This window comes from Amblyraja radiata, chromosome 7 (assembly GCF_010909765.2).
Source record: "Amblyraja radiata isolate CabotCenter1 chromosome 7, sAmbRad1.1.pri, whole genome shotgun sequence".
Taxonomy (NCBI): Eukaryota; Metazoa; Chordata; class Chondrichthyes; order Rajiformes; family Rajidae; genus Amblyraja; species Amblyraja radiata.
The window spans coordinates 17,450,139-17,475,889 of record NC_045962.1 but is presented as its reverse complement, the minus strand read 5'-3'; the positions used below and the strand labels follow the sequence as shown (position 1 = coordinate 17,475,889).

Genomic DNA, 25,751 nt, shown 5'->3' with positions numbered 1-25,751 from the left:
GCACAAGTATCAATAGAAGGAATGCTTGTAGTGTTATCACTTTGAAGGAAATTACCCGAAATTCTGGAAATTCTTGTTGTCTTCGGATAATTTTAGGGAAATGAAATAATTTGGGGAAATCCGGCTCGCGGGATGATTTAGGGGAAGAAAAATATTTCCGACCATCCGCGCCCGCGCAGTTGGGGGAGGCCGGTGACGGTAGGGACGCAAAATGATGCTTTCTCCCTGCGCGTGCGCAGTGGGCCCGGGCGGGATCAGATCACCAGCATTTTCATTCCACACAGTCAGACATCGCCTCGACGTCCCGGGCCTCGTCTGGGTGAGTGGTGGAATATTGCGTGGGGGAGGGGGGAGTATGTTTGTTTTTTATCAGGGGTGTCAAACTTCTCCGGGCCCACGAGGTCTGCCCGCCCGGTCCATCACCTTCATCCGTGGCGTCGGACCCTCGCTGGCGGTCAGTCTGGCGTCCAGGGAGTGGGTCCGTCGGGAGAGGGGAGACCGTTCTCCCGTCGCTGGCGGGAGCGGGAACGACTGACTCTGAACCCAGTTCTGGCAGAGGCCATGACCCGACACCAGGCGCCGCTCTGGCCGGGCCCCCCGCCTGTCCCCTGCCCCCCCCCCACCCCCACCCCCACCCACCCCGCCACCACGGGCCCTCCAACGCTGCGAGGGAGGGAGGGAGGTGAGAGGAGGGGAGCGGGATGGAAAGAAAGAGGAGGGAAGGGGGATAGAGAGGGGGAGGGAGGGGGTGGAGGAGAGATGGAGGGGGAGGAGAGAGGGAGGGGGAGGGAACAGAGGGATAGAGAGATGGTGGAGGGAGAGGGAGGGGGAAGGAGGAGGGGGAGAGGGAAGGGGGGAGAGGGAGGGGGCCGTCACATCCCAGTAGTTTAGTTTAAAGCTACTTAGAGGCTAAATGGTAACTCACATTTCACTGTACCTTAATTGGTGCATGTAATAAATAATTTCATTGATTGATTGTTGTATTGAGTTATTTGTGGCACTGTATTCCAGGCACACACTGCACTGAACACACAATATGCATAGCATGCAGGCTAGGCTACATCATATATGTGCAAAGTGCATGATGCCTTGCATTACATTGTGCAAGTGAGTAACAGAAGAAGGCAGATACAGTGTAGTTACATAGATGTGTTTTGCCTTGTTCTTCTTTGTGTTGTTAGCGTGTGCCCGCGAAAGAAAAACAACAACAAATAGCACGCAGCAAGCATTTTTGAAAATTTCAGGAAATACCATCAAATTCCAGGAAATTTGGGATTCTATTTCTGTAACTTTTTTGTTATAGTGTAAAAGCACTGATTGCTTGTCGATTATGATGGCCTCCCACTTTTGAAGTAGCAGCTGTGTTCTTAAGAGACAATGGATTACTGCAAGGAGGTTGAATGGAAACAATTTGTTCCCCCCCCCCCCCCCCCCCCCACCCCCCCTCCCCCTCCCCTCCCCCGTGCTGCTTTAATCCAAGACTGCTTTATTTCTGCTTGTCTACTTCCAAGGGTTTAAGTGGTTTTCTGGTTCTCGTGTGAAGTTACGCTGTAACCAAGTTAGCCCGCATAATGCAAATAGCGTTCCCCAATTCATCACTTGCGTTATGTCCAATTTGCCTTCTGGGACCATGCATTGCAGCAGAAACTACCCATAGCTAGAAACTTGCAGGACAGCAAAGCACCTGTGCAGATACGTACCGTTTTTCTTTTCTGGATGACAGAATAGAAGATCCTGGCACGTTCGAGCTGGGTTCTTCCTCGAACCGTCTGGGCTGCGCATGGTTTCCAACTGGCTGCTCAGGGACTTCAGAGTGGCGTCCACCCCCGAATCCACTGGGATGGTGGCAGACGTCTCATCGGCATTGAACATATTCAGGGTGCCTTCTATCGAGCCGTAGGAGCCCAGCCTCTCTTCATAGGCAGCCGTCGGAGGTCCAGGAGGCCCGGGAGGACCACGAAGACCTTCTTCACCCTGAGGACCCTACCAGGAAGAATGGCACAAAAAGCTGGAGTAACTCGGTGGGTCAGGCAGCATCTCTGGAGGAAAGGAATAGGTGGCGTTTCTGGTCAAACCCTTCTTCACTGAGAGTCGGGTGAGAGGGGAATGAGAGATATGAAGAGGTACATAGACCAAAATGAAGGAAAGATATGCAAGTCGAATCGGTAGTAAAGAAAGCAAACTCAATGCTAGCATTTATTTCAAGAGGGCTTGTATACAAAAACAGGGATGTAATGTTGAGGCTCTATAAGGCGCTGGTAAGGCTGCATTTGGAGTATTGAGGGCAATTTTGGCACCATATCTGAGGAAGGATGTGCTGGCTCTGGAGAGGGTCCAGAGGAGGTCTACAAAAATGATCCCAGGATTGAGTCGGTTAACCTATGATGAGCGTTTAACGGCATAGGGCTGGGGTTCAGAAGAATGAGGGGAGACCTCATTGAAACATACAGAATAGTGAAAGGCTTGGATAGAGTGGATGTGGAGAGGATGTTTCCACTAGGGGGAGAGTCTAGGACTAGAAGTCATAGGCTCAGAATTAAAGGGCGGTCTTTCAGGAAGGAGATGAGGAGACATTTCTTTAGAGGGTGGTGAATCTGTGGAATTCAGTAGATATTTTTAAGGCATAGATAGATGGATTTTTGATTAGTACAGGTGTCAGGGGTTATGGGGAGAAGGCTGGCGAATGGGATTTGGAGAGAGAGAAAGATCACCCATGATTGAATGGTGGAGTAGACTTGATGGGCCGTATGGCCTAATTCTACACCTATCACTAATGACCTTATGACTTTTTGATATGCAAAAGGAAAAATGTTGAGGGCCAGTTAATGATTGTTAATTATCATGTTCTATGCTTGCACGTCAAACAAACCTCAATCATTTTCATAAGCAAACTGTTCATGTGTCAACTATCACTGCGGACGTTGGAATTTTATGCAACAATGTTGAGAACCTTCTTTCTTCACTCTGGTATTCTTCTCATTGCTCTACATGTTGTTCTTGTATATGGATTGATTAGATCCATGTATATTATTATTGGATAGCACGTACACAAACTAGGTGTGACAGTAATAAAAACCCAAACCTAAACCATTTCTTCAAAGCTCATCCCAAAATATTTTGCAGCCGCTCTGCTCAGTAAGCGGTGGCTGACTGGCCCGGGTGCAGCAAGGTTCAAGTCCCACCCTGGGCAGTGTTATAGGAGTGATACATGGATACATAGACAATAGGTGCAGGAGTAGGCCATTCGAGCCATCACCGCCATTCAATGTGATCATGGCTGATCATCCACAATCAGTACCTCATTCCTGCCCTCACCCCATATCATTCTTGAAGGTACACGATGATGCCTTAACTAATTCCATGTCCAGCCTTCCAATATCCCTGTCTATTGTGTGCAAGGATAAGATTCCATGTTACTCCCTGAAGGACACCCTCTTCACCCCTATTCCCTGGATCCAGGTCATTGAAGCGGATTATTTGGTCCTTGTCACTATTGTTGTGGGAACCAAGCCCCTCTCCTCTATACTTGACAGGCTTTATCCTGCCCCTACCGCTTTTCCAGATTTCGTCCCCCTACTCTACCAGTCTGAAGAAGTGGCGGCGCTGTGATACGGCTGCGGCTCGCCTGCAGTCTGTCTGTTTTTACTTTGTGTTGTTTTTTTTGTCTAGTTTAGTAATTTTTTTGGTTATTAGGTGGTGTTATGTGTGTGGAGGGTGGGTGAAACAGGGCTTTCTGTCTCTTCCTTCGGGGGAATGCAACTTTTTTGTCGTATCCCCCTTCTCTTCCCCCGTCTGCGCTGAGGCCTAATGGCGGAGCTGGCGGCCTCCAACCTGCGACCGACCTCGAGGGTCCGGAGGTAGAGCCAGCCAGGACTCACCAACGCGAGGCTTGCCGTCTTCGAGCTGTGGCGACGTCCAGACAGCGGCAAGACTCGGCACTCCGGTGAGGGCGGACGGCGCGGGGCTGAGATACTCCCGTGCGGGCGGCACGGCTACCGGCTGGAAGGCGCTCCGGTGAGGGCGGACCGGCTCCCGGCTGGAAGGTGCTCCCGTGGGGGCAGCCCGGTGCGGGGCTGAGACGTTGCCGTGTGGGCGGCCCGGTGCGGGGCGGAGACGGTGCTCCGGTGGCTGAGGCGGCGGCGACCTGGATCCGGGGCTCGGCCACGGGCCAGTGGATGACAATGTCGGGAGCTCGCAGGTCACAGGCTGATGCCTGTTTTCCGGAGCACCCGTTGCAACAGCTGCGTCCGCTGGACTGGAGGGCGGCAGCTTCGACCACCCCCGGGCCGCGGAGCTTGAACCGCGGGACTGACTTACCATCGCCCGGTGGGGTATCGCCTCGGCGCAGAGGGAGAAGAGGAGGGAAGAGACAGTAACTCTAAGACTTTTTGCCTCCATCACAGTGAGGAGGTGTTTGGTGAACTCACTGTGGTGGATGTTAATTTGTGTTTATTGTGTGTTGTTATTATTACATGTATGGCTGCAGGCAACAGCATTTCGTTCAGACTGAAAGGTCTGAATGACAAATAAAGGATTCAATTCAAAATTCAATTCAAAGAACAGTTCTAAGTCATCATCTGTTCATCCCCTTCCCAGCTGCTGCCTGACCCATTGAGTTCCTCCAACACTGCATGTTTTACTCAAGATTCCAGCATCTGCAGTTTCTAGTCTCTTTCTCTCTAAGCAAATGCAAGTTCTTCTTCCTACTGTTGAAATGTGGCCACCCTTGATACTTTGTCAGATGCAGCAATCAAAATGCAAGGAGAAAACTCTAACAAACAGCAATATTAGCCAGAAAGCCCAGGTAGATAGTAACTCAGCGGGTCAGGCAGCATCTCTGGAGAAAAGGAATAGGTGACATTTTGGGTCAAGCCCCTAAGAAGAACGGTCTGACTGAAGAAGGATCTCGACCCAAAATATCCCCTCTTCCTTTTCTCCAGAGATGCTACCTGACCCGTTGAGTTACTCCAGCATTTTGTGTCTATCTTCTATTTAAATAGTTAGATAGTTAACAGTGGAAAATTCTGTTACATAGTTGGAGGTCCCAAGTATGTTTAAACCATAAGGGAAGACTTTGAGCCATGGAGCTTTGAAGCAAAGGGTCAGAATGCGATCAGTGCACAGTCACATCCAATGTGCATGAGGTGCTGGGTGGTTCAGAATTCAAAAGCATCTCGTGGCGAGATCAGAGATTATCAGCAATTTGAGTTTGAGATTTATTTTATCTTAGTTTGCCCGCCTCTTAAAATAGAGAAATAGCAAAATGCAGATGTTGGAAATCTGAAATAAAAATGAAAAATGCTATAAAACTTAGCTGGCCAAGTTCAGACAGTTTTGATGAAATCTCATTGACCTGATACTTTAGTTCTGTTTATTATTCCAGTGTTTTCTGTTTTAATTCAAGGACAAAATTATTAGCCTTATAGGGCGAAATAGATCAGATATCTTTGTGTCCTTCCAATTTCATAGATCCAGTTCTAAAATCTGAACACATTGCTACTCTTTGCAGTATTAATGTTTACAGTACTATCATGTTTACGGTATTTGCAATGACTACATAGCTGAATGTTAGTCAGAACACAAGCAGGTAGGAGCAGGAGGAGGCCATCAGGCTCCTCAAGCCTGCCCCACCTTTCAATATGATCATGGCAGATCAATGCTGGCCTCATGTCATCTATTTCAAACATTTATCTATCTCCACCTTAAACATATCCAATGATCTGGCCTCCATCACCCTTGGTGACAGAGAATTCCAAAGAGTCACCATCCACTGAGAGAAGAAATTTCTACACACCCCAGTTTTAGTCATTGTGGAAACAGGCACTTAATCCCAATTTGCCCACACCGACCAACATGTCCCATCAACAATAGTCCCATCTGCCTGTGTTTGGACCATATCCCTCGAAACCTGTCTTATCCATGTATCTCTCTAAATCTTACTTGAACATTGCAATAGTTCCTGCCTTAACAACCTCTCTTGGTGGCTTGTTCTATACACCCATCACCCTTTGTGTGCAAAGGTCACCCCCCAGGCTCCTGTTAAATCTTTCTCTGCTCACCTTAAACCTCAGTCCTCTGGTTCTCGATTCCACTACTCTGCGCAAGAGACTGTGTAATTACCCGATCTATTCCTCTCGTTATTTTGTACACCTCCATAAGATCATCCCTCATCCTCCTGCTCTCCAAGGAATAGAATCCTAACCTGCCCATTCTCTCCTGCTAGCTCAGCCCCCCTCCCCCCACCACCCACATGAGTCCAGGCAATATCCTGGTAAATCTTCTCTGCACCCTTTCCAGCTTGACAACATCGTCCCTTTGACATGGTGCACAGAGCTGAACACAATACTCTAAATGTAGCCTCATCAACATCTTATGTAACTGCAACATGACCTCTCAACTTTGTTACTAAATACTTTGAATGACGAAATGACTATTTTCTTTTTGTTCCTTTCCGACTTCCTCTTTGTCCGCGACTGCACTTGGAGAAAATATCTCCACATCTACCCTGTCGAGGCCCTCTATGATCAGATACATTTCAATCACTTCACTTCCCATTCTGCCATACTCCCAAATCACAATTACCAGAACTCTTTGATCGTAGGTATTTCACGATTTTGCTGGCATGGGTAAACTACCGATATGGCACTCAACACTCCTGCTGGATAGCATTGTGCACCCTTACCCCAGGACCAGCCTCTCCAACAGTCCCACGCGATCCAGGTGGTCCAATGGGTCCAGGGAATCCAAGGTGACCTTCTTTTCCAGGAGGTCCAACTGGACCAGGAGGTCCCTGAAAAACAAAACAACATGTTGTGGAGTTGGCAATGATTTGAAACTCATGCATTAGATCTTTCAAAATGTACAGACTGAAGCAAGAGAACTATTATTTATTACAACTTGAGTCTTCCAATCTGAGTACTGTAAATTGTTCCTCACACACTTGAGTGTCTCACTGATTTAGTATTTAAATAGTATTTTGTTTTGGAGGTTTAGTCTTTTTATATGGGGGGTGGGGGGAAGGGGGAAACTGCTTTTCCTAGTCCCTACCTGGTCAGAGAGGCGGCTTTCCTCCGAGCAGCATCTTCGACCCGTCCTCGCGGCCTACCATCGGAATCTGGAGTGGCTTTTCCTGAGGGTACCGGCCAGAACCATGGCTTTGGCGGCGGCACAGCGCTGGAGCGCTATCGCGGAGCGGGCGACGCCTTGCCCGGGTCGCCGCGCTGGGACCGCCGATGAGACCGCCAATGAAACATGGCGGAGCTACGGGTCTGTGGAGCGGCCGGCCGCAGGCGGCGGCGCTGACTTTAACACCGCGGAGCCTGGGATCTCTCGCCGGGGTCGCCAGTGGTGGAGCTCCGTCCAGCGCGGCCTGTTGGCTTTGGAAGCCGCGGTCTCCGGTAAGGAAGTGGCCGTTTCAGGTATCCTAAGCTGCTGAGAGGGTTCTACCGACGCTGGAGCACCATCATCTGGCGAGAAGGGCCTGAAACATCGGGCCCCTTAGCGGCGACTGCGGAGGCCTCAATAGGCCCGACTATGGGTGGACAAGGGGATGGGGACTGGACTTTGTGCCTTCCCCCACAGTGGGAACCATTGTGGGGGGGTGTTTTTATGTTTAATGTTAAATTCCTTTATAATGTTATGTTGTGTTCTTATTAATGTGCTGCAATGGCAACTCGAATTTCACGACACCAATTGGTGTATGTGACAATAAATGGACCTTTGAACCTTTGATTTTAACCCTCAGACCCCAAGAATTGATCAACCACCCAAAACAAAATGGTACTACTTTTGTGGAAAGTAACATTACTGGTTAGCAGTGACAGAACTTGTATCCTGGGATGCAATAATTCTGAAAAAACGTAGAGATCTGATGACAGAATGTGAAATCTGCAGTATGTCAAAATTTAAGAGCTCTACAATACAAGGGCGTTTGGGTATCCTTTGACATGGAGCACAAGCTTCTTGATAGACATCCCTTGACACGCAGCTAGCTATAACTGTACACCTTAAGGTCCTTGAGAGTTATCTTTATAATGATTAAATGGAAATAGAGGATTGAATAGCATGTCGTTTTTATGATAGATTAGTGCTTTTAAGAACATATTCTGATAGGCGATAAGGAATTAGAGAATGCGCAAGATTTCAATTGATCAAACTCAGTGTAACAGTTGACATTTCCTAGCAGGATGTTAGAGTAGTAAGGTGACTGGGACTGCTCTTGTCTCCTTGTGCACAAGTAACTAAAGTGTGTCTGGAAAATGAATGCAAGTGGTCCAGTTGATCGACGACAACAATATGACAACCAATTGATCAGCAGAGTTATTTTTCTTTGGTTGCTCATGGTTAATGCATATAGTGTGATGGCTTCTGATTATCTCTTGCATTGACTCCTCCAATGGAACCAGATGCTGGCATTGCATGTATAGGGGGCAATTCTATGTTAGAAAGATCAGCAGCTTTTCAGTGAATGTAATGGGCCTGTCCCACTTACGCAACTTTTTCGGCGACTGCCGGCACCCGTCATGGGTCGTTGCAGGTCAGCGAAAATTTTCAACATGTTGAAAATTCAGTGGCGACCAAAAAGATGCTACGACTCTTTGGACGACTAAGGAGACTACTCATGACCATACAGGCGACACCTGGGCGACATGTCGCAGGGTGAAGCCTGTATGGTCGTGAGTAGTCGCCCAAAGAGTCGTACCATGTTCTGGTCGACCGCTGGATTTTCAACATGTTGAAAATTTTCGGCAACCTCCAACGACCTATGACGAGTGCCGGCAGTCGCCGAAAAAGTCGCGTAAGTGGGACAGGCCCATTACACTAAGATGAGGTGTTGATGCGTGAAATCAAATGTGCAAGGGCAATGTTGCAATGCAATTCATGTGTATAAAGATTTCCACAGATATAAAATTATACAATTCTCTATTAATTACTTTGCGCACAGGTTGTGGATATCAAACACATTTATTGTCCACTCCTGACACTCTCTGAAAGATGGAGGTTGGCCGTTTCAGAGGGCAAGGTGGGTAAAGGCAGCAAAGTGTGTAGGGTTTGACAATGACCCACAAGTTTTATCATCTCTTTGGTTAGGGTTATTCTTTTTATTCTAGATTTGCTTAGCTTCTTGGACGTGTAGTCCACATGTGCCTTGGTATGATTCAAACTATCTGGACCCATCACTGGATTGTGATTAGGAAGAAACTTATGAGATGTTTATTTTTACCATTCTACTTATTCTGTTTGTGAAATTGCACATATTCATTGTTCATAAGCGATAAGAACAGAAATACGCCACCCGGCCCATCTCTGCTGTTCAATCATGGCCGATCTATCTATCTCTCTGAACCCCATTCTCCTGCCTTCTCCCCATAACCCCTGACACCCGTACTAATCAAATCATGTTGAAATACACTTACTCTGGGACCAACTGGCCCGGGAATTCCTGAACCACCCCGTTGACCAGAAGGACCCTGAAGAGAGAAGAATGGATTAGTTTAATCCTTTGAATTGTAGAAGATACAGTGGCTAGGATGTTCACGCTTCCGCATATTCATTTCAATAACAGAAATATGATAGGCAAGTACAGTGGCTTGCTACATTTGCTACAACCATGGCTTGCTACATTTATCAAGTAAATAATATTTTTTCTGGTACAGGTCCACCACCGATTTTCCAGCAACTGATGATCCAGTGCCTCCTTTAATCAGGAGAAAATCGCAGAGCACACTTGAAATCCCCCCTGGATGTTCCGCCGAAAATGTGGCTCGACCTCATCGGAATTTCCGTGCCGATCGGCGGGTTGAATTTCCCCTCTGCAGCCGGGGCTCTGGAACTCCGGCCCGGCTGGAGCCGGCAGATTGGTTCCCATAGCCAATATCTGAGGCCGACTTTGCAGGCTTGTATCTCAGTCCCTCGGCGGCCTAAGTTCAAGTAACGTTGGACTCGACTCAAAGGCCATGACCTCTGTTGGTCCAGCAAAATGGATAATCCAGATAGGCTCTAGAACCAAGGGTGCCAGAAAATCAGTGGTGGACCTGTATTACCAAGTGAAATATTGTTTAGCGTAAAGATAGGGAAACCTGCCTGAAATGAGCTGATGATAGTAATGAAAAGGCAGCTACTTACAGGAGGACCAGGAAGACCTTGTAAACCAGTAAATCCACGATGACCTTTCTGACCACGTTCACCTTGAATTCCATTCTCTCCCTTGTCACCACGGGGACCTTGAGGGCCCTACAAAAGTAAATTCAAGTTTAAGCTTTATTTTAATGTTAGAGAAAATCATTTGACAACATTCAAACAGCTTCAGTAGGGGGTCACCAAACAGATATGACAGACTTTTTTTAATGTTAAATTTGCCAAAGCTACATACATTCCTCAAGCATTTATCAGGGTTTCACCATCATTTGTATTAGGTTAATAACCCTTGCAATAGAAGTCCACAAAACTGGGAATGCCCCCAATTCATGTGAAGTATCGAAGTGCATCTCCATTTGTGTCCATTTGCAGACATCCAAGGAATTAAAGAAAAACAAGTCACTTTATCCTGGGTACAATCTTTTGTAAAAGAACATTTATTTGATATTTTTATAAGCTAATTACATAAATATAATTGATAAACTAAGCAGAATGATTTACTAAAATGTTTTTTCAGGCATTTAAAAGCAGATGGCACACAGATGGTGAAGTAGGACTGATTTAAATTAGATGTAAATACATCCTGAAGATAGCGGTGTTAGACTGTATTGCTCCAAAATTCATTCCATTAAATTCAAAACACAGTGACCCAAATGTGCAACAAGTTTAGCACATTAACCACAGATGGATTTCTGCAGTTTTATTTTGATACATCCATTTCCAGCTGTCTACTCAGGTTAAATCTATTAATGAATAATTTCAAAGCAAATCTGGCTAAATTAGAATATTAAACTGAAGACCTTTCTTCAGACTCGACCCAACATATCACTGATCCATTCCTTCCAGTTTTGCTCATGTTTCCAGCAACTGCAGTTCCTTGTGTTTCTGAATGATACATTGTGATTGAGATACATTGAATTATAGCAATTTCCTTAATTCAGCATCGTGACTGCACCACTAACTGTTCGCATTGCCTAATTCTAAATGCATTCTTGCCTATGATATGGTCCCAAAAATGGAAACTAAAAATATATTTTTATAACTCAACATTTCAAATCACTCTATTAGTATTTTAATCCGGACATTGGTATATATTTTTTAAACTCGTTTGGAGTTAATATCTCTACTAAACCAGCATGGAGACATATTTCAGATGTTAATTAGTATATTACAGGTATCACACTGCAAGTAGAAAATTAAGCTTTGTAATGATCCTGTATGAAATGCCATGCATTGGTAAGATGCTACTGATTGAAAGAGGGTTCTGAATAAATGCCTGTACATATATATTTAATTCCAAAATGATAAAAATAAAATAAAGATTCTCCTCTAAAGATTTGCAAGTTTGCAGATTTTATGCATATGAATTTGTGAAAAACTATTGTGAAAAACTTTTTATTCAAAACAAAAGCTTCTCACAACCAACATCAATTTGTTTGGAAGACTGGCGATTGGCTCCATGGCTGAAACCCATAGTACTTGCCTCTTAACATGGGGCCGAAAATTACCCATGAATCTGCCCATGACGGTACTATGTCTTTTTCGTCGAGTGATCTGTCTTGCTTGCTATAGGATCTTTGCTTATTACAACTATTACAGACCAGCAGCCAATGCTGAAACCGTTATGTCATGCAGTTTGGGGCTGGATTTACATCAGAATTAATATAGTTTATTCCAACTATAAATTCTTGACATCTCTTGGAGTCAACATGCTGTGACTATGAAAGCATAAATAAAGAATAGTGACCAGGACATATCTGAAATGCTTGCAAAATTGATTCTATGAATATATAGTTTTTATTATGTGTAAAACCTACAATTTTTAACATTCTCCTTAGATATAATTGTCTTTATATTTTATCAAATCAAAATGAATGGACAAAGATGGTGACTGTAGGTTGAAATTAAAGTAAATAAATGCAGAGACTGAAAATGTAATGGCTACTAAACCACATTTAATGAATTTTGCCTTAAAGATAATCAATAATCTCTTAAATTGCTTACTGGTAATCCGCGACCCCCAGTTCGACCAGAGGTACCCAGCGGTCCACGGGAACCCTGAGGGTGAAAAAGAGAGGAAGTGAGTTGGCTTTGATGTGCAAGAATAGTGATATTGCTTAATGGAAGAACACACAAAGCATGAAGGAAATTTTCATGTTCATAAGTTCTAGGAGCAGAATTAGGTCATTCAGCCCATCAAGTCTACTCCGCCATTCAATCATGGCAGAGCCATCTCTCCCTCTCAACCCCATTCTCCTGCCTTCGCCCCATAACCCCTCACACCCGTACTAATCAAGAATCGGCAAATCTCCGCCTTAAAAAGATCCATTGACTTGGCCTCAACAGCCGTCTGTGGCAATGAATTCCACAAATTCACCACCCTTTTTTGATAAAACTTGGGTAGTTTTAACTTCTGTCGTTAGGGAAGTACTGATAATGATTGTGTGACTGCCCAGGCTGAACCATGTCTGTTCGAATCAAGCAAATTGAAGTTATGTGTATGTTTGCCAGCCCATCTTTTGCTGCCTGCTCCTTTTGCTGTGTCGAGGGATGGGTCTACCTGCTAGGGTAATGGCTTTCAGTGAATTTGGCTGTGTTTGGTTTATGTGAATGTCAACAAAATATGGCAATTTGAAACCAATGTGTAATTAATAGCTTTGCTAAACAAATGTTATGTCAGATGAAGGGTCTATCACCCAAAACATTCATTCTTCCCCCTTTCTCCGATGCTTCCTGACCTGAATGTTTCCAGCATTCTAGTTTTACACCTAGGACACATGTGATTGGGATCTGGAAACTTTTACCATGCGCATCTCAATCAGTTTATCTCCTGCCCTAAGGCCAGCTCTCAATGCCAGGACCCACCCATATATCCCAATGAAAGACCCACACTGACCCAATCTACAGTGGATTGCTCATGGAGTTCAATGGTCTGAGGTGGACCCTTCACAGAAAAAGTCAGCAGTTCACCCAGCAACCCCAGCCCAGAGAATAGGAGAAACCAGTGGATGGGAGTAAGGTAAGAGAACATAGTCAGAGTCATAGAGTGATACAGTGTGGAAACAGGCCCTCGGCCCAACTTGCCCACACCGGCCAATGTGTCCCAGCTACCCTAGTCCCAGCTACCTGCGTTTGGTCCATATCCCTCCAAATTTGTCCTATCCATGTACCTGTCTAACTGTTTCTTAAACGTTGGGATAGTCTCAGCCTCAACTACCTCCTCTGGCAGCTTGTTCCGTACACCCACCTATGGCAGCTTGTTCCACACACCCACCTCTGGCAGCTTGTTCCACACACCCACCTCTGGCAGCTTGTTCCACACACCCACCTCTGGCAGCTTGTTCTGTACACCCACCTCTGGCAGCTTGTTCCACACACCCACCTCTGGCAGCTTGTTCCACACACCCACCTCTGGCAGCTTGTTCCATACACCCACCTCTGGCAGCTTGTTCCACACACCCACCTCTGGCAGCTTGTTCCACACACCCACCTCTGGCAGCTTGTTCCACACACCCACCTCTGGCAGCTTGTTCCATACACCCACCATTCCTATTAAATCTTTTCCTCATCGACTTGAACCTATGTCCTCTGATCCTCGATTCCCCAACTCTAGGCAAGAGATTCTGTGCATCTACCCGATTTATTCCTCATAATTTATATTATTCTCATAATTTATTTTTAAAAATATTTTAATTGAAAATACAGAATGTTTTAGTGCCTGATTTTTTTAAACATTTCCATTCTATAATATTATTTTGTAACTTTAGTGTAACTAACTTAGTGTTACTGAAGGAAAAGCTTAACGGCCTTTTTCTTTCAATAGCCCTGATCATGCTGAGCATGGCAGCAGGTAAGTTTAAGTGAAGGATCTTTCTGTGAGTGTAGCTGTCTGCCAGTGTAACATTCACCCATGCTAGATGCATCTTCCACAGAGGTTCCACACAGGGTGGTAAAGAAGCAGGCAGTTGAGGCTTCAGAGCAACAGAAAATCTGTCCAAGTCAAGCCAATTGGAATAATGAGTATGATTGTCAGTCAATCTTTTGCTACCTGCTGCTTATGCAGTATGGAGGGGTGGTCTACCATGTCCTCCACGATCCAATGAAATCGTTGCACTCAGTGTGACCACTGTAAGCGAATGCAAGCAATGTGAGTGAAGAAGACTGTAAAAAGTGGTGAACACTGCCCAGTCCATCACAGGTACTGACCTCCCCACCATCGAAGGGATCTACAGGAGTCGCTACCTCAAAAAGGTAGCCAGCATCGTCAGAGACCCACACCACCCTGGCCACACTCTCATTTCACTCCAGCCATAGGGAAGAAGATATAGGGGCCTGAAAACTGTCATGTCCAAGTTCAGGAATAGCCATCATGCTCTTCCCTAATGATTTAGGTTATTAAACACTGCAACCTCCAAATAAGCCCTGAACTACATAGTCTGAAGAAGGGTTTCGACCCGAAACGTTGCCTATTTCCTTTGCTCCATAGATGCTGCCTCACCTGCTGAGTTTCTGCAGCATTTTTGTCTACCCTGAACTATATAGACTTGGGGGAATTGGTTTTGGCCTTTTGCAATATTATCGTTTGTTAGTTTGTTTTTTGTGTGTGCGTGCGTGCGTATGTTTATATGATTATATATTTATAATATGTATAATTTATATATATATATATATAAATATATATGTTCCACACACATATATATATATATATATATATATATATATAAATTATTACAAAATTACTATTAAAACACAAAGTACCTGCTATAGTAGTTTTAATAGTAGTTTATATATATATGTGTGTGTGTGTGTGTGTGTGTGTATATATATATATATATATATATATATATATATATATATATATATACACATATATACACATATATACACATATATAGTACAAGCACGTAAACAATATAAAAAATGATTTAAAAAGTTCAAAGAAAAAAGTGTATATATCTGCATTGAACTTTTTTACTCATTTATTATATTGTTTACAGTACTATGTTTACATATTCCGTTGTACTGCTGCAAATAAGCGTTTCATTGTTCTGTCTGGGATCTATGACAATAACACTCTCTTGACTCTTCATATGTTCTGTTGTATCTAATGTATGGTCCACATTGTCCTTTGGTGCCCAGATGGAGCCATATTTTGAGTCTCCCTTTTGTTGATTTTGCAAAAACATCTATAATTTGAGTTCATAGCCAGTTAGTGCTAAATAGAAGACTGTGTTGTAATATGTATATGTTTAACGTACTGTCTCCCCTCTAGGCCCTGGCTCTCCAGTTGGACCAACGGGACCAGGGGCTCCAGGTCCACCCTGCACGCCGGAAACACCTGCAGGTCCTGGATCGCCACGATCTCCCTGTGCAGAGAAGACAAGGCTGGTTACCAGAGGAACACGACCATGGACCGCTTGAAAAGATGACCATGGGACCGACAAAGAAACAGATCAATTCATTGCTTAGCGATTAATTTGCTTTGTTTTACCAACTCTCCTTCACGCCCATCGCGTCCAGGGGTGCCATCGGCTCCTGAAAGACCCTAGGGAAGAAAGATTAACTAATTACCAAGAATGCACATGTAACATGCAAGTGAAGTTCATATTTTCTAGGAGCAGAATTAGGCCATTCAACCCATTAAGTCTTCTCCACCATTCAACCATGGCTGATCTATCTCTTCCTCGCAACTCCATTCTCCTGCCTTCTCTCTGTAACCCCTGACATCTGTATTAATCAATTAAGTCTGTCAATCTCCGCCTTAAAAATATCCATTGACATGCCCTCCACAGCTGTCTGCGACAATGAATTCACCATCCGCTGACTAAATAAATTCCTCCTCATCTCCTATCTAAAGAAAGAGATAAACTTGTCACAGTGGAATAACTCTTACACCCAAGTCAGAAGGCTGTGCATTCAAGTTCCCTGGCTGAAACATCATGTATGTTGGCGCTCCCTTTGTGATTGGGGGTGTGCTACCCTGTTGAAATTGCTGTTCCATTCAACTCTACATAAAGGATCTCATGCACAATTGTTGGCCGTGAGATCTTGCTGTGCAGTCACAGGTCATACATGACAATACCCCAGTAAGTATGTTAGAAATAACGAACTGCAGATGCTGGTTTATGCCAAAATTAGGCACAAAGTGCTGGAGTAACTGAGCCAGTCAGGCAGTATCTCTGGGGAAAAAAGATGGGTGAAGTTACGGGTTGGTACCCTTCTTCAGATTTCAGGTCTAAAGATGGGTCCTGATCCGAAACGTCAGGTCTGAAGAAGGGTTCCAACCCGAAACATCACCCATCCTTTTTCTCCAGAGACATGTTGAATTACTCAGGCACTTTGTGCCTATCTTTAATACTAAAGTAAGTACTCATGACTGCAAGGCATTTTGCACTTTGGGACTTACTATTAATATAATTGGTCATTTCTTTCCAATGAGTGAAGATGCTACATTTATGGTAATAATATTCCAGCTATTGAGAGTCAAACAACGTGGAATTTTACTTACATCCTGACCAGCTTCACCAGGAGGTCCACGTGAACCTTGTGCACCCGTTGGGCCTGAAGGGCCTCGTTCACCGGAAGAGCCTGTCAGTCCTTGTTTGCCAGGTTGACCCTGGAAAGGCAACAGTACAGGAGCTGTCACACTGCGCGGCACATAGCATGCTACAGATTGAACCATGATAATTAGAAATAAAATATTCCATAACTAAATGGAAAAGACTCTTGAACTTTCAGTACTTCAGAATGTTACCAAAAGAAAAATGTGATGTTAATTTCTACCAATTCTTAGAACATAGAACTGTGCAGCATAGGAACATGCCCTTTGGCCCACAATGTCTGTGCAAATATGATGCCAAGGCCAACTCTCATCTCCCTGCACATAATCTCTATCCCTCATTCCCTCTATATGCTCATCCACAAACCTGTTAAATGCCATTATCGTGTCTGCCTCCACCACCACCCCCAGCAGCATGCTCCAGGCATTCACCACAATCTGCCTAAAAAAAATTGTCCCACCCATCTCCTTTAAACTTTGTCCCCCACACCTTAAATATCCATGCAAACGTTAATATCGATTAAAATGTAATTTACCCGCATCGGTCAATTCCTGCTTTTCCCAGCCATGTGGGTCTTTTATCGACCCATTATCTTTACGGCAGCTGACATATGAACTAAGCGTTGGCTGGCTGATATATCCAGCCAGTGCAGATTGAGGAGCTTGGCGATTTAGGAGCGAAAGTTCTTACTAATTAACCTCTGTGACACTCATATTCTCATTACCTCACACGAGGGGCTTAACTACAACTTCGATCTTGAATGACAAGGTGGTGAATTCTCTGCATTGCAAGAAAGAGTCTTGCATAATGGTTGGTTAGGTATGATTCCACTTCCTTGGGTGCAATAAAAAGCTGTGCAAGGGCCACCAATCACTCTCAAGAGCTGGAGTCACAGTTAACATGGCAAAAAAGATTGAATTGATTACATGACCTAACCAAATGCGTTTCGATTATCCTCTGCATGAAGTATGTTCCCTTACAATGTACATATCGATCCATCAAAGAATTAATGAATTATGGACAAACTTTTGAAGAAAAATAAGCAAAGCAGATAAATCCAGTACTGAGTAATCCTGACAATACTTCAGCCTTGATATCAGTTTGTGGATAAATGGAAATCACACGCCATTTAAAGCAATGCAAGTTGTGATTGATATCATGTATAAAGTAACATAAATCTTCATCAAAGCTGTGCTGTACAAAAATAGGCCTAGCAGACCACCATATGTCATAGTCACAGAGTCATACAGCATGGAATCAGGCCCTTTGGCACAACTTGCCCATGCCGACAAGATGCCCCATCTACACTTGTCCCAACTGTCTGCATTTTCCATGTACATAGGCAGAAAAAACCTTCCCTATCCATGAACCTGTCCAAATGCCTTTCAAATATTTTTATAGTACCTGCCTCAACTACCTCCTCTGGCAGCTCTTTCCATACACCCACCACACTGTGAAAATGTTGCTCCTCAGGTTCCTATTCAATCTTTCCCCTCGCACCAGGAACCTATATCCCCTGTTTATTTTATTCCCTGAAAGATTCTGCATTTACACTATATCTATTCCCTTCATAAACCTTAAAAACCTCTAAAAGATCACCTCTCAACCTCATCTGCTCCAAGGAATAAGGTTGCCTGCCAAACCTCTCCCTTTAGCTCAGGCCCTCAAATTCTGGCAACATCCTTATAAATCTTCACTGTACTCGTTCCAGCTTAACAACATCCTTCCTATAGCAGGGTGACCAACGTTTTATGATTATCTGCACAGGCACTTTTAAAACACAGCTTTATGAAGTTCCGGTTTTTGATAGGCTATGCACAGGTAAGTATGATAAGTGTCCCAACCTACATATTATAATAAAAAATATCAGGCCCAGCTGCCATTTTGAGACAACATGCACTCTATAATGTACACAATAGTACTAAGTGGATTTATATGCAACTCCCATCTCAAGCCACAATTGTTTGAGTAAATTAATCAGAGAATGAGAAAACTATAAAAATAAATAGCTGCTGATATAACTAATGGGCTTCAGTCAAACCTTTGGTGTCTACATCATGCTCATCAGTGAATGCATCAAATGAACTGATTAACTTATTGTAGTCTAATCAATATTAATCTAAATAACATAAAGGGAACTCTAAAAACATCCTAAAAGTTAAAAACACCCAAATGCTCAGTCAAGATTTCGTGCCATTTTGACTATTCCCCATTAAAATGTTGTATAATTATTGGTTTGGAACAATGTGAACCCATATGAGCAAAATCATTCCCTTTAACATGGAATATACAATCATCATATGTACCGTTGAAAATATTTCACTGCATTCTTATTATTTTATATGTGTTATTCAGTTGGTTGAAAGCGAGTTATCTTAATGTAATTTGAAACATACTTCACCATGATGCATCTCATATATTCTTTGGCAATCAGGATAATACTTTACTTTATATCATCCAAAATAAAATAAAGCAACAATACACAAGCATCTCTGATTTTGTTTAGCACATTATTCGTGCCAAAAATATTGAACAAAGCAGCTTGAAATAATATGATGCGAATCATAACTCTGTGGTTAAAATTATAAGAAAATCTATACAATTACATCTATATTTGTTAGAGAACAAATCGTGTTAATAATTTCAGGCAATGATGTAAATTACACGCTTTTAGAATTGGTTACACCTGTGAGGGAAGCAATGCATTTCATCAAATCTGTGTCTGTTGATAGCCCATCCACCTCATCCCCACGCCTCTTGCCCTGTGTGCCAGTCGAATTCATAGAACATAGGGCAATACAGCACAGGAACCCACAATGTCTGTGCTGACCATGATGCCATATCCCTCTACTCCTTCCACTTCCTTGTGCTAACTAAAAGCTTAAACACTACCTGGCAATGTGCTCCAAGTCCCTACCACTCTCCATGTAAAAAACCTGCCCTGCACATCTCCATTAAACATTCTCCCTCTCACTTATGCCTTCTGGTGTTGGACATTTCCAGCTTGGGAATTGGTCATATTTGAAGAAGCTGACTCTGTTTCCACTAACTTCACAACCAGTTAATCCCATTCTGAAATTACTCTGAGTGCAAGGAGATTCTTTTTCCGCTTTGTGCAATTTCAATGTGAACGTTTAAAAAATGGATTTGTAAAATGTTTTGGAGGCTCCCTTCACTGGGCCCACTGATAGAGATTAATTCTGTCATTTAACATCTCAACAATCATCACATCATGTAACGGTGGCAGAGTGGCGCAGCAGTAGATTGATACTGTCTGTGCAGAGTTTGAATGTTCTCCCTGTGATTTGGTGGGTATTCTCCAGGTGTTCCTGTTTCCTCCCACATTCCAAAGATGTGCAGGTTTGCAGGTTAATTGGCTTCTGTAAATTGTCTCTCTTGTGTAGGTTTGAACTAATGTATGGGACATCATTGGTTGGCACAGACTTGTGTGCCCTGAGGCCTGTTTCCATGCTCTATCTCTAAACTAAACTAAACTTCTAAGCTAGAAGAAGTCAAACCAGATGAGTCGTGCCTTTGTTTTAAATGTGCCATGATATTTTTTCATCTGTTAACACATGCATTAATATTCAGAACACAGAATTTTCCATTTATATGAAAGAGCGATTGAAGACTTTGATATGAGTTTCAATGCTACGTTATAAGAGTAAGATTAACAGCAAATCAACAAATTCCCACAATCACTTTTTTGCCAATGTTTCACGTATCAGAAATGTGTTTATCATTGCCTCTGCTAAGTAACCTATCGACTGCCAAACATTTAAAGCCTTTTACGAGCATTGATTTTAATACTGCGCAAGAAGCCTCGTAATGAATTGTAATTCAATTGACAAGCCCTGAAATTTGGTCAAAGATTACAGTTGTCACGATACAGTGTTCGGATTGATTAAAATGTCTACAGCTTTAGTCATTCCTGAACTTTAGCTAAACTACATAGCCCTTGTCATTGGGATGAAGCAACTCAGAGAGCAACACTTACAGCTGGGCCTGGCAGACCAGGCATGCCTCTTTCCCCACGATGGCCTGGCATTCCTGCAAGACCTCTTTGTCCTGTTGTACCTTGTGGACCGAGAGGACCGTCCGGACCCTGGAAGTCAGAACAGAGACACGTTGCTTCAGATTGCAATTAAGGTATAGTTGTGAGAATAGACATAGTTAAAAATAAGTTTGTCAAGTTTCTTCCAGCTGCATCTACCACATGTGGAACACTACCTAAAACATCTGTGCTTAACAAGCAGCAGAGGACTGTCACTGTCTCGATGGTAAGAGAGGTTCAGCTATTTTTTTTTGAGGAAATTTATGCAAACTGATTAAAATCATATGTTAACGATCATTCCATGCCAATCTCCTCATTCTAAAACTGCTCTTTATGTAAACAGCCTCATGTCGTATGCAAAGGATCAGTATGTTAATTACACCAGCACTGGTATAGATTTATGCCCTGATTTTAGGCATTCCGGAGATATTAACGGCATGGCTGCAATTCTTGTGCATCTTATCCACTGTTGAAACTCCCATTATACTGAACCAAATTGCAGTGAATCCCACTGCCTCACAACTTTATAAGACTCCTGATCACTGCAATGTGTTCAGATAGACCAAACTGCAGGAATAGACCTCTGATGGGCACATCCCTGTTCGGAAGAAACACAGCCACCAAAGAGAATTGGTTGCGGCAAAGGCAAGGAATTACTGCCTGTTATCACCACTGCAACCTGATCCATTTGGTGCTTGTTTGACAACAGGAAAATAGGCAAGAAATTGGCTTCCATTGGTAGAATCTGGATGTAATCTTGGTATCAATGATATTTTGGTCATCAGTCTGGCTGTCCACTACAACAAATATATATTTTTTCGTACATGGAAATAGATTTCAGGTTTTGAATTTAAATAATTACTAAGACTAAAATAAAATTTGGTCAATAACACAATTGGTTCCTACATCACTCACAATGTTATTTTATATATTTGTAACTCATAACTCACTTAAATTATTTTTATCAATGCAATATCACGATAATATTTATTCTCTATTTATTCGCTAGCTGTGCCGCTCACATGTTGATAAATCCTACAATACACACAACGGTTTCTAGTCAATAATTTAACTTGTCTTTTCATTATAGTAATGTGATCATAAAGTGTGGTATTGATGAATTAAATATAATTTCCAGTAGTGTGGAAATGCATGGTGAAAAGTTAATATATGCCATTTAATAAAGCCACCAAATAGATATTTCAACTTAGAAAATAACAATTCCCTGCAATTTTGACTTGGCAACTTGTTTTGCTCTTTATTTTCACCCTCCATTCTTATCTCGCCACTTGTTGAGACCTAGATTGTTGTATTTTTATTCCCATGTTGTCAAGGGACATATTCTACGTCAACCTCTCATACGTTGAATGTTGTGGTCATGGCCCAACATTCAACCCAATATGTTCAAGCAAGCCAAATAGGAAACAGGAACATTGCTCCTGTTTCCGGCCTGTTGGACTCCAACTTATGGATTTTGACCCTTCAAATATATTTCTTGGATGTGAGGAATGTTTCTGCCTCCACCTCCAGCACTCACTGGGTGGAAATCCACAAGATCTCATCCACATCTGCAGACATTGGCTTTCTTCCACCCATCATCATGACCTCCAAGCAATTCTTATCTCATGAGTCTCGATCAATGATGGAAGGTTTTCATCTCTTGTTCATCACATCTTATATTGATACAAGATGCTATTTTTGTTCCTTTTGCTAAAATTGGTAATCATCAAGATATTGGTAATCATCAGCATAGATTCCTTCTCTCCAGAGATGCTGCCTGTCCCGCTGAGTTATTCCAGCATTTTGTGTCTATCTTCCTATAGATATGTTTAATGCAGTCAATTCAATATTAAAAGCATATTTATTAAACTGTTCAGCAGCATATTAACAAAACTGATAAACCACATAATTTTGAAGAGCGTGCATTTTACAAGATGAATTTTATACAGCTATCTGGTTGCATGATTAGCTTATCATAGGAATTTAATTTTTAACTATGGTGATAATAATATTGCAACTACATTCTATTTCATTCAGACATTTGTTTCAGGCTTCACGTTGAGCTAAAACTCTAATTGCACTTACGGTTGGACCATCATCTCCAGGTTCTCCTTTATCACCTGAGCTACCAGTTGTCCCTGGAGGACCAGAATCACCCGTCTTCCCAGGTGACCCAGCGTCACCTCGCAGACCATGAGGACCTTCCTTCCCAGGAGCCCCTAAGGGACCAGCAGGACCTGCTTCACCCTACAAGAGAGAGGGGAGAGATGAGTTCATCATCTTATTATTTTAACATAGATCGAGTCTCACTGTTGCTAATGTTTTCTCCTTGCCTCAAATTTTTCTTTCATTTGATGTAGAGGCGATTTTGATTGAAGTACAGAACTTGTATTTTATAGATCGTATTTCGACATACTAATTTTTCACATGCATCAAAAGTCTTCTTTACCACCTGTGATGCCACTTTCAGGGAACTGGTCATCTGTACTCCTAGATCCTTCTGTTCTACAGCACTCTCCAGAGCCTTACCATTCATTGTGAAGGTCCTGCACAGGCATATCTTCACAAAATGCAACACTTCTCAGTTATCAACATTAAACTCCACTAACCATTCTTCAGCCAACTTGCCCAGCTGATCAAGACTCTGTTGTAATTTTGATAACCATCTTCACCGTCCACTATACCACCTACTATAGTGTCATCTGCAAACTTACTAATCATGCCTTGCACGTTCTCATCTAAACCGTTGATATAAACCAACACCGTTCACGGAGGCACACCACTAGTCAAAGGCCTCCAGCCCGAAAAGCAACCTTCCACCAGTACCTCTGCTTCCTTCCATGAAACCAATTCTGTAACCAAGCAGCTAGCTCTCCCTGGATCCCATGTAATCTCATTGTTGTCACTGAATCAATATTGTCCATTAGCATTATGCCAATATCATCATTAGATTAGTTTAGCCAACAGGTGTCATATTTACCATGCAATGCTCTTAATGCTAGTTTAAACTGTTATTAGACATTATTGTGGATTCCCATCACCAAATTATTCTGGGGAAAATAGTTTCCAGAGGAAAGAAATTATTACATTATCTCAAGATAAGCAGAACAAATGGCTTTAATTAACTCTTGAAAACATTTACATTGGTGTTTGATATATGGAAGCAGATTATTGTGCTCTTTATTAGGTTAATACAAGATGCATCACCCTTGTGACCCAACAAATGTTTTTATTTTCCTGTAAATCACTACTCACAGTTGGTCCTGGAGGTCCAACTCTACCTGCAGGGCCAGGAAATCCAGTGGGACCCTATTATAAAGAAAACAAGGTTAAATCGCAGCCAGGATTCACTTAATCTAGATTATCTTTTGAACAGTTATGTTAATTGATCTGCAACACTCAATGTGGTCAAAATTAAACACAACAATCATAAAGTTCTATAAATGAGTGGAACGCTAGTACCGGATTGACATGGATTTGGCGTGAGTTTGGAAGAGAAAATGAGTGATTCTGAATGGCTTTAAACAAGCTGAGGGTGAGGTTGGAGGAGGTGGCACAGTGTTGGCACAGAATACTTAGCGTGCCCATACACAGCAGAAAGGCAGGACAACAAGGAATGCAGAAATGTGACCCTGAATCAGTTAAGCATGTGTCCAAGGAAGTTGCACAGGATTCTGGTCAAGTGACACCTGAAGAAGGTTCTCAACCCGAAACATCACCCATTCCTTCGCTCCATAGATGCTGCCTCACCCGCTGAGTTTCTCCAGCATTTTGTCTACCCAGAACCTGGTCTCAGTTTGGAGTAGTGGCACATTGTGTGGTTACACTCATTAAATAATACTCAAATGTCTAAATGTAAAATAATCAGACTTGGTTGGCCGTTCTCTAAATTTAAACAACATGTTTTCTTAATTATATGTGGACAATTCAAGTTAAATAGATACATCAATAATAAGTAACATTTTTAAAACTTGTTTCTGAATTAACAAAATTCACACATGGAACACATTTTTGACTCGCTTTCGGGCAGTGGCTTAGTTTTCGATTTTTAATCTGTGATTTGTATGTCAAGATGTTTGGGAGTTACAACACTTTAGGCATAATTGATAATAATGTGGCCCGAGAACCCTGTACTTACAACAACAGGTACTTGAAAATGGCGCCAATCTGGAGACAATATATCCTATCTCAATGTACTAGGCTGTACACTTGTACTGTGTCTGAGATGCTTATCTCAGATGTATCGAAGTACTTACGTATATTGATACTTGTACTGAGCTGTATACAAAAATGAATTTCACTGTACCTCGGTACATGTGGCAAGTAAAGTACAATTAAACCATTGAATAATAATGTAGCAATTTTAGTTTAACATGGCCTTATCTGTGTTTAAACCTCTGATAGTTTACAGTTTACTGTTTAGTTTATTGTGACATGTACCGAAGTATGGTGAAAAGCTTTAGTTACGTGCTATCCAGTCCGCACAAAGGCAAAACATGATTACATTTGTGCCATTTACATCGTATATAGATATATGATAAGGGAATAACATTTAGTGCAAGATAAAGCCAGAAAAGTCCGATCAAGGATAGACCGAGGGTCACCAAAGAGGTAGATATCAGTTACATAGTAGTTCAGCACTGCTCTCTGATTGTAGTAGGATGATTCAGTTGTCTGGTAACAGCTGGGAAGAAACTGTCCCTGAGTGCCAATCAGTGGGTTGCAGAATAAGAATGCAGAATTAACAGCATGACAGCTCAATGAACAGTCATTATGGAGCTGATGATTAATAATTGCTAGTAATGCGAAGGTGTTGGCTCAGAGTACCTACAGTAGCTTTTTTAGTTTAGTTTAGTTTAGAGATACAGTGCAGAAACAGGCCCTTCGGCCCTTCCGAATCCACACTGACCAGTGATCCCCACACACTAACACTATCCTGCATACACTCGGGATTAGCCTACAAATTAGCCTACAAACCTGTACATCTTGGAGTGTAGAAG

General features: G+C 42.7%; 1 protein-coding gene across 1 annotated transcript in view; it reads right to left on the bottom strand.

Moving 5' to 3' along the window:
• Window positions 1-25,751, bottom strand: part of LOC116975080 (collagen alpha-2(V) chain) — a 246,679-nt gene that overhangs the window by 16,194 nt on the left and 204,734 nt on the right. The window contains exons 41-51 of the mRNA XM_033023785.1: window positions 24,007-24,060; window positions 22,837-22,998; window positions 20,695-20,802; window positions 16,646-16,753; window positions 15,629-15,682; window positions 15,396-15,503; window positions 12,142-12,195; window positions 10,126-10,233; window positions 9,417-9,470; window positions 6,683-6,790; window positions 1,701-1,983 (exon numbers count right to left, since the gene is read on the bottom strand). Of these exons, the coding sequence (XP_032879676.1) occupies window positions 1,701-1,983; window positions 6,683-6,790; window positions 9,417-9,470; window positions 10,126-10,233; window positions 12,142-12,195; window positions 15,396-15,503; window positions 15,629-15,682; window positions 16,646-16,753; window positions 20,695-20,802; window positions 22,837-22,998; window positions 24,007-24,060 (1,201 nt within the window). The remainder of the gene's footprint in view (window positions 1-1,700; window positions 1,984-6,682; window positions 6,791-9,416; window positions 9,471-10,125; window positions 10,234-12,141; window positions 12,196-15,395; window positions 15,504-15,628; window positions 15,683-16,645; window positions 16,754-20,694; window positions 20,803-22,836; window positions 22,999-24,006; window positions 24,061-25,751) is intronic.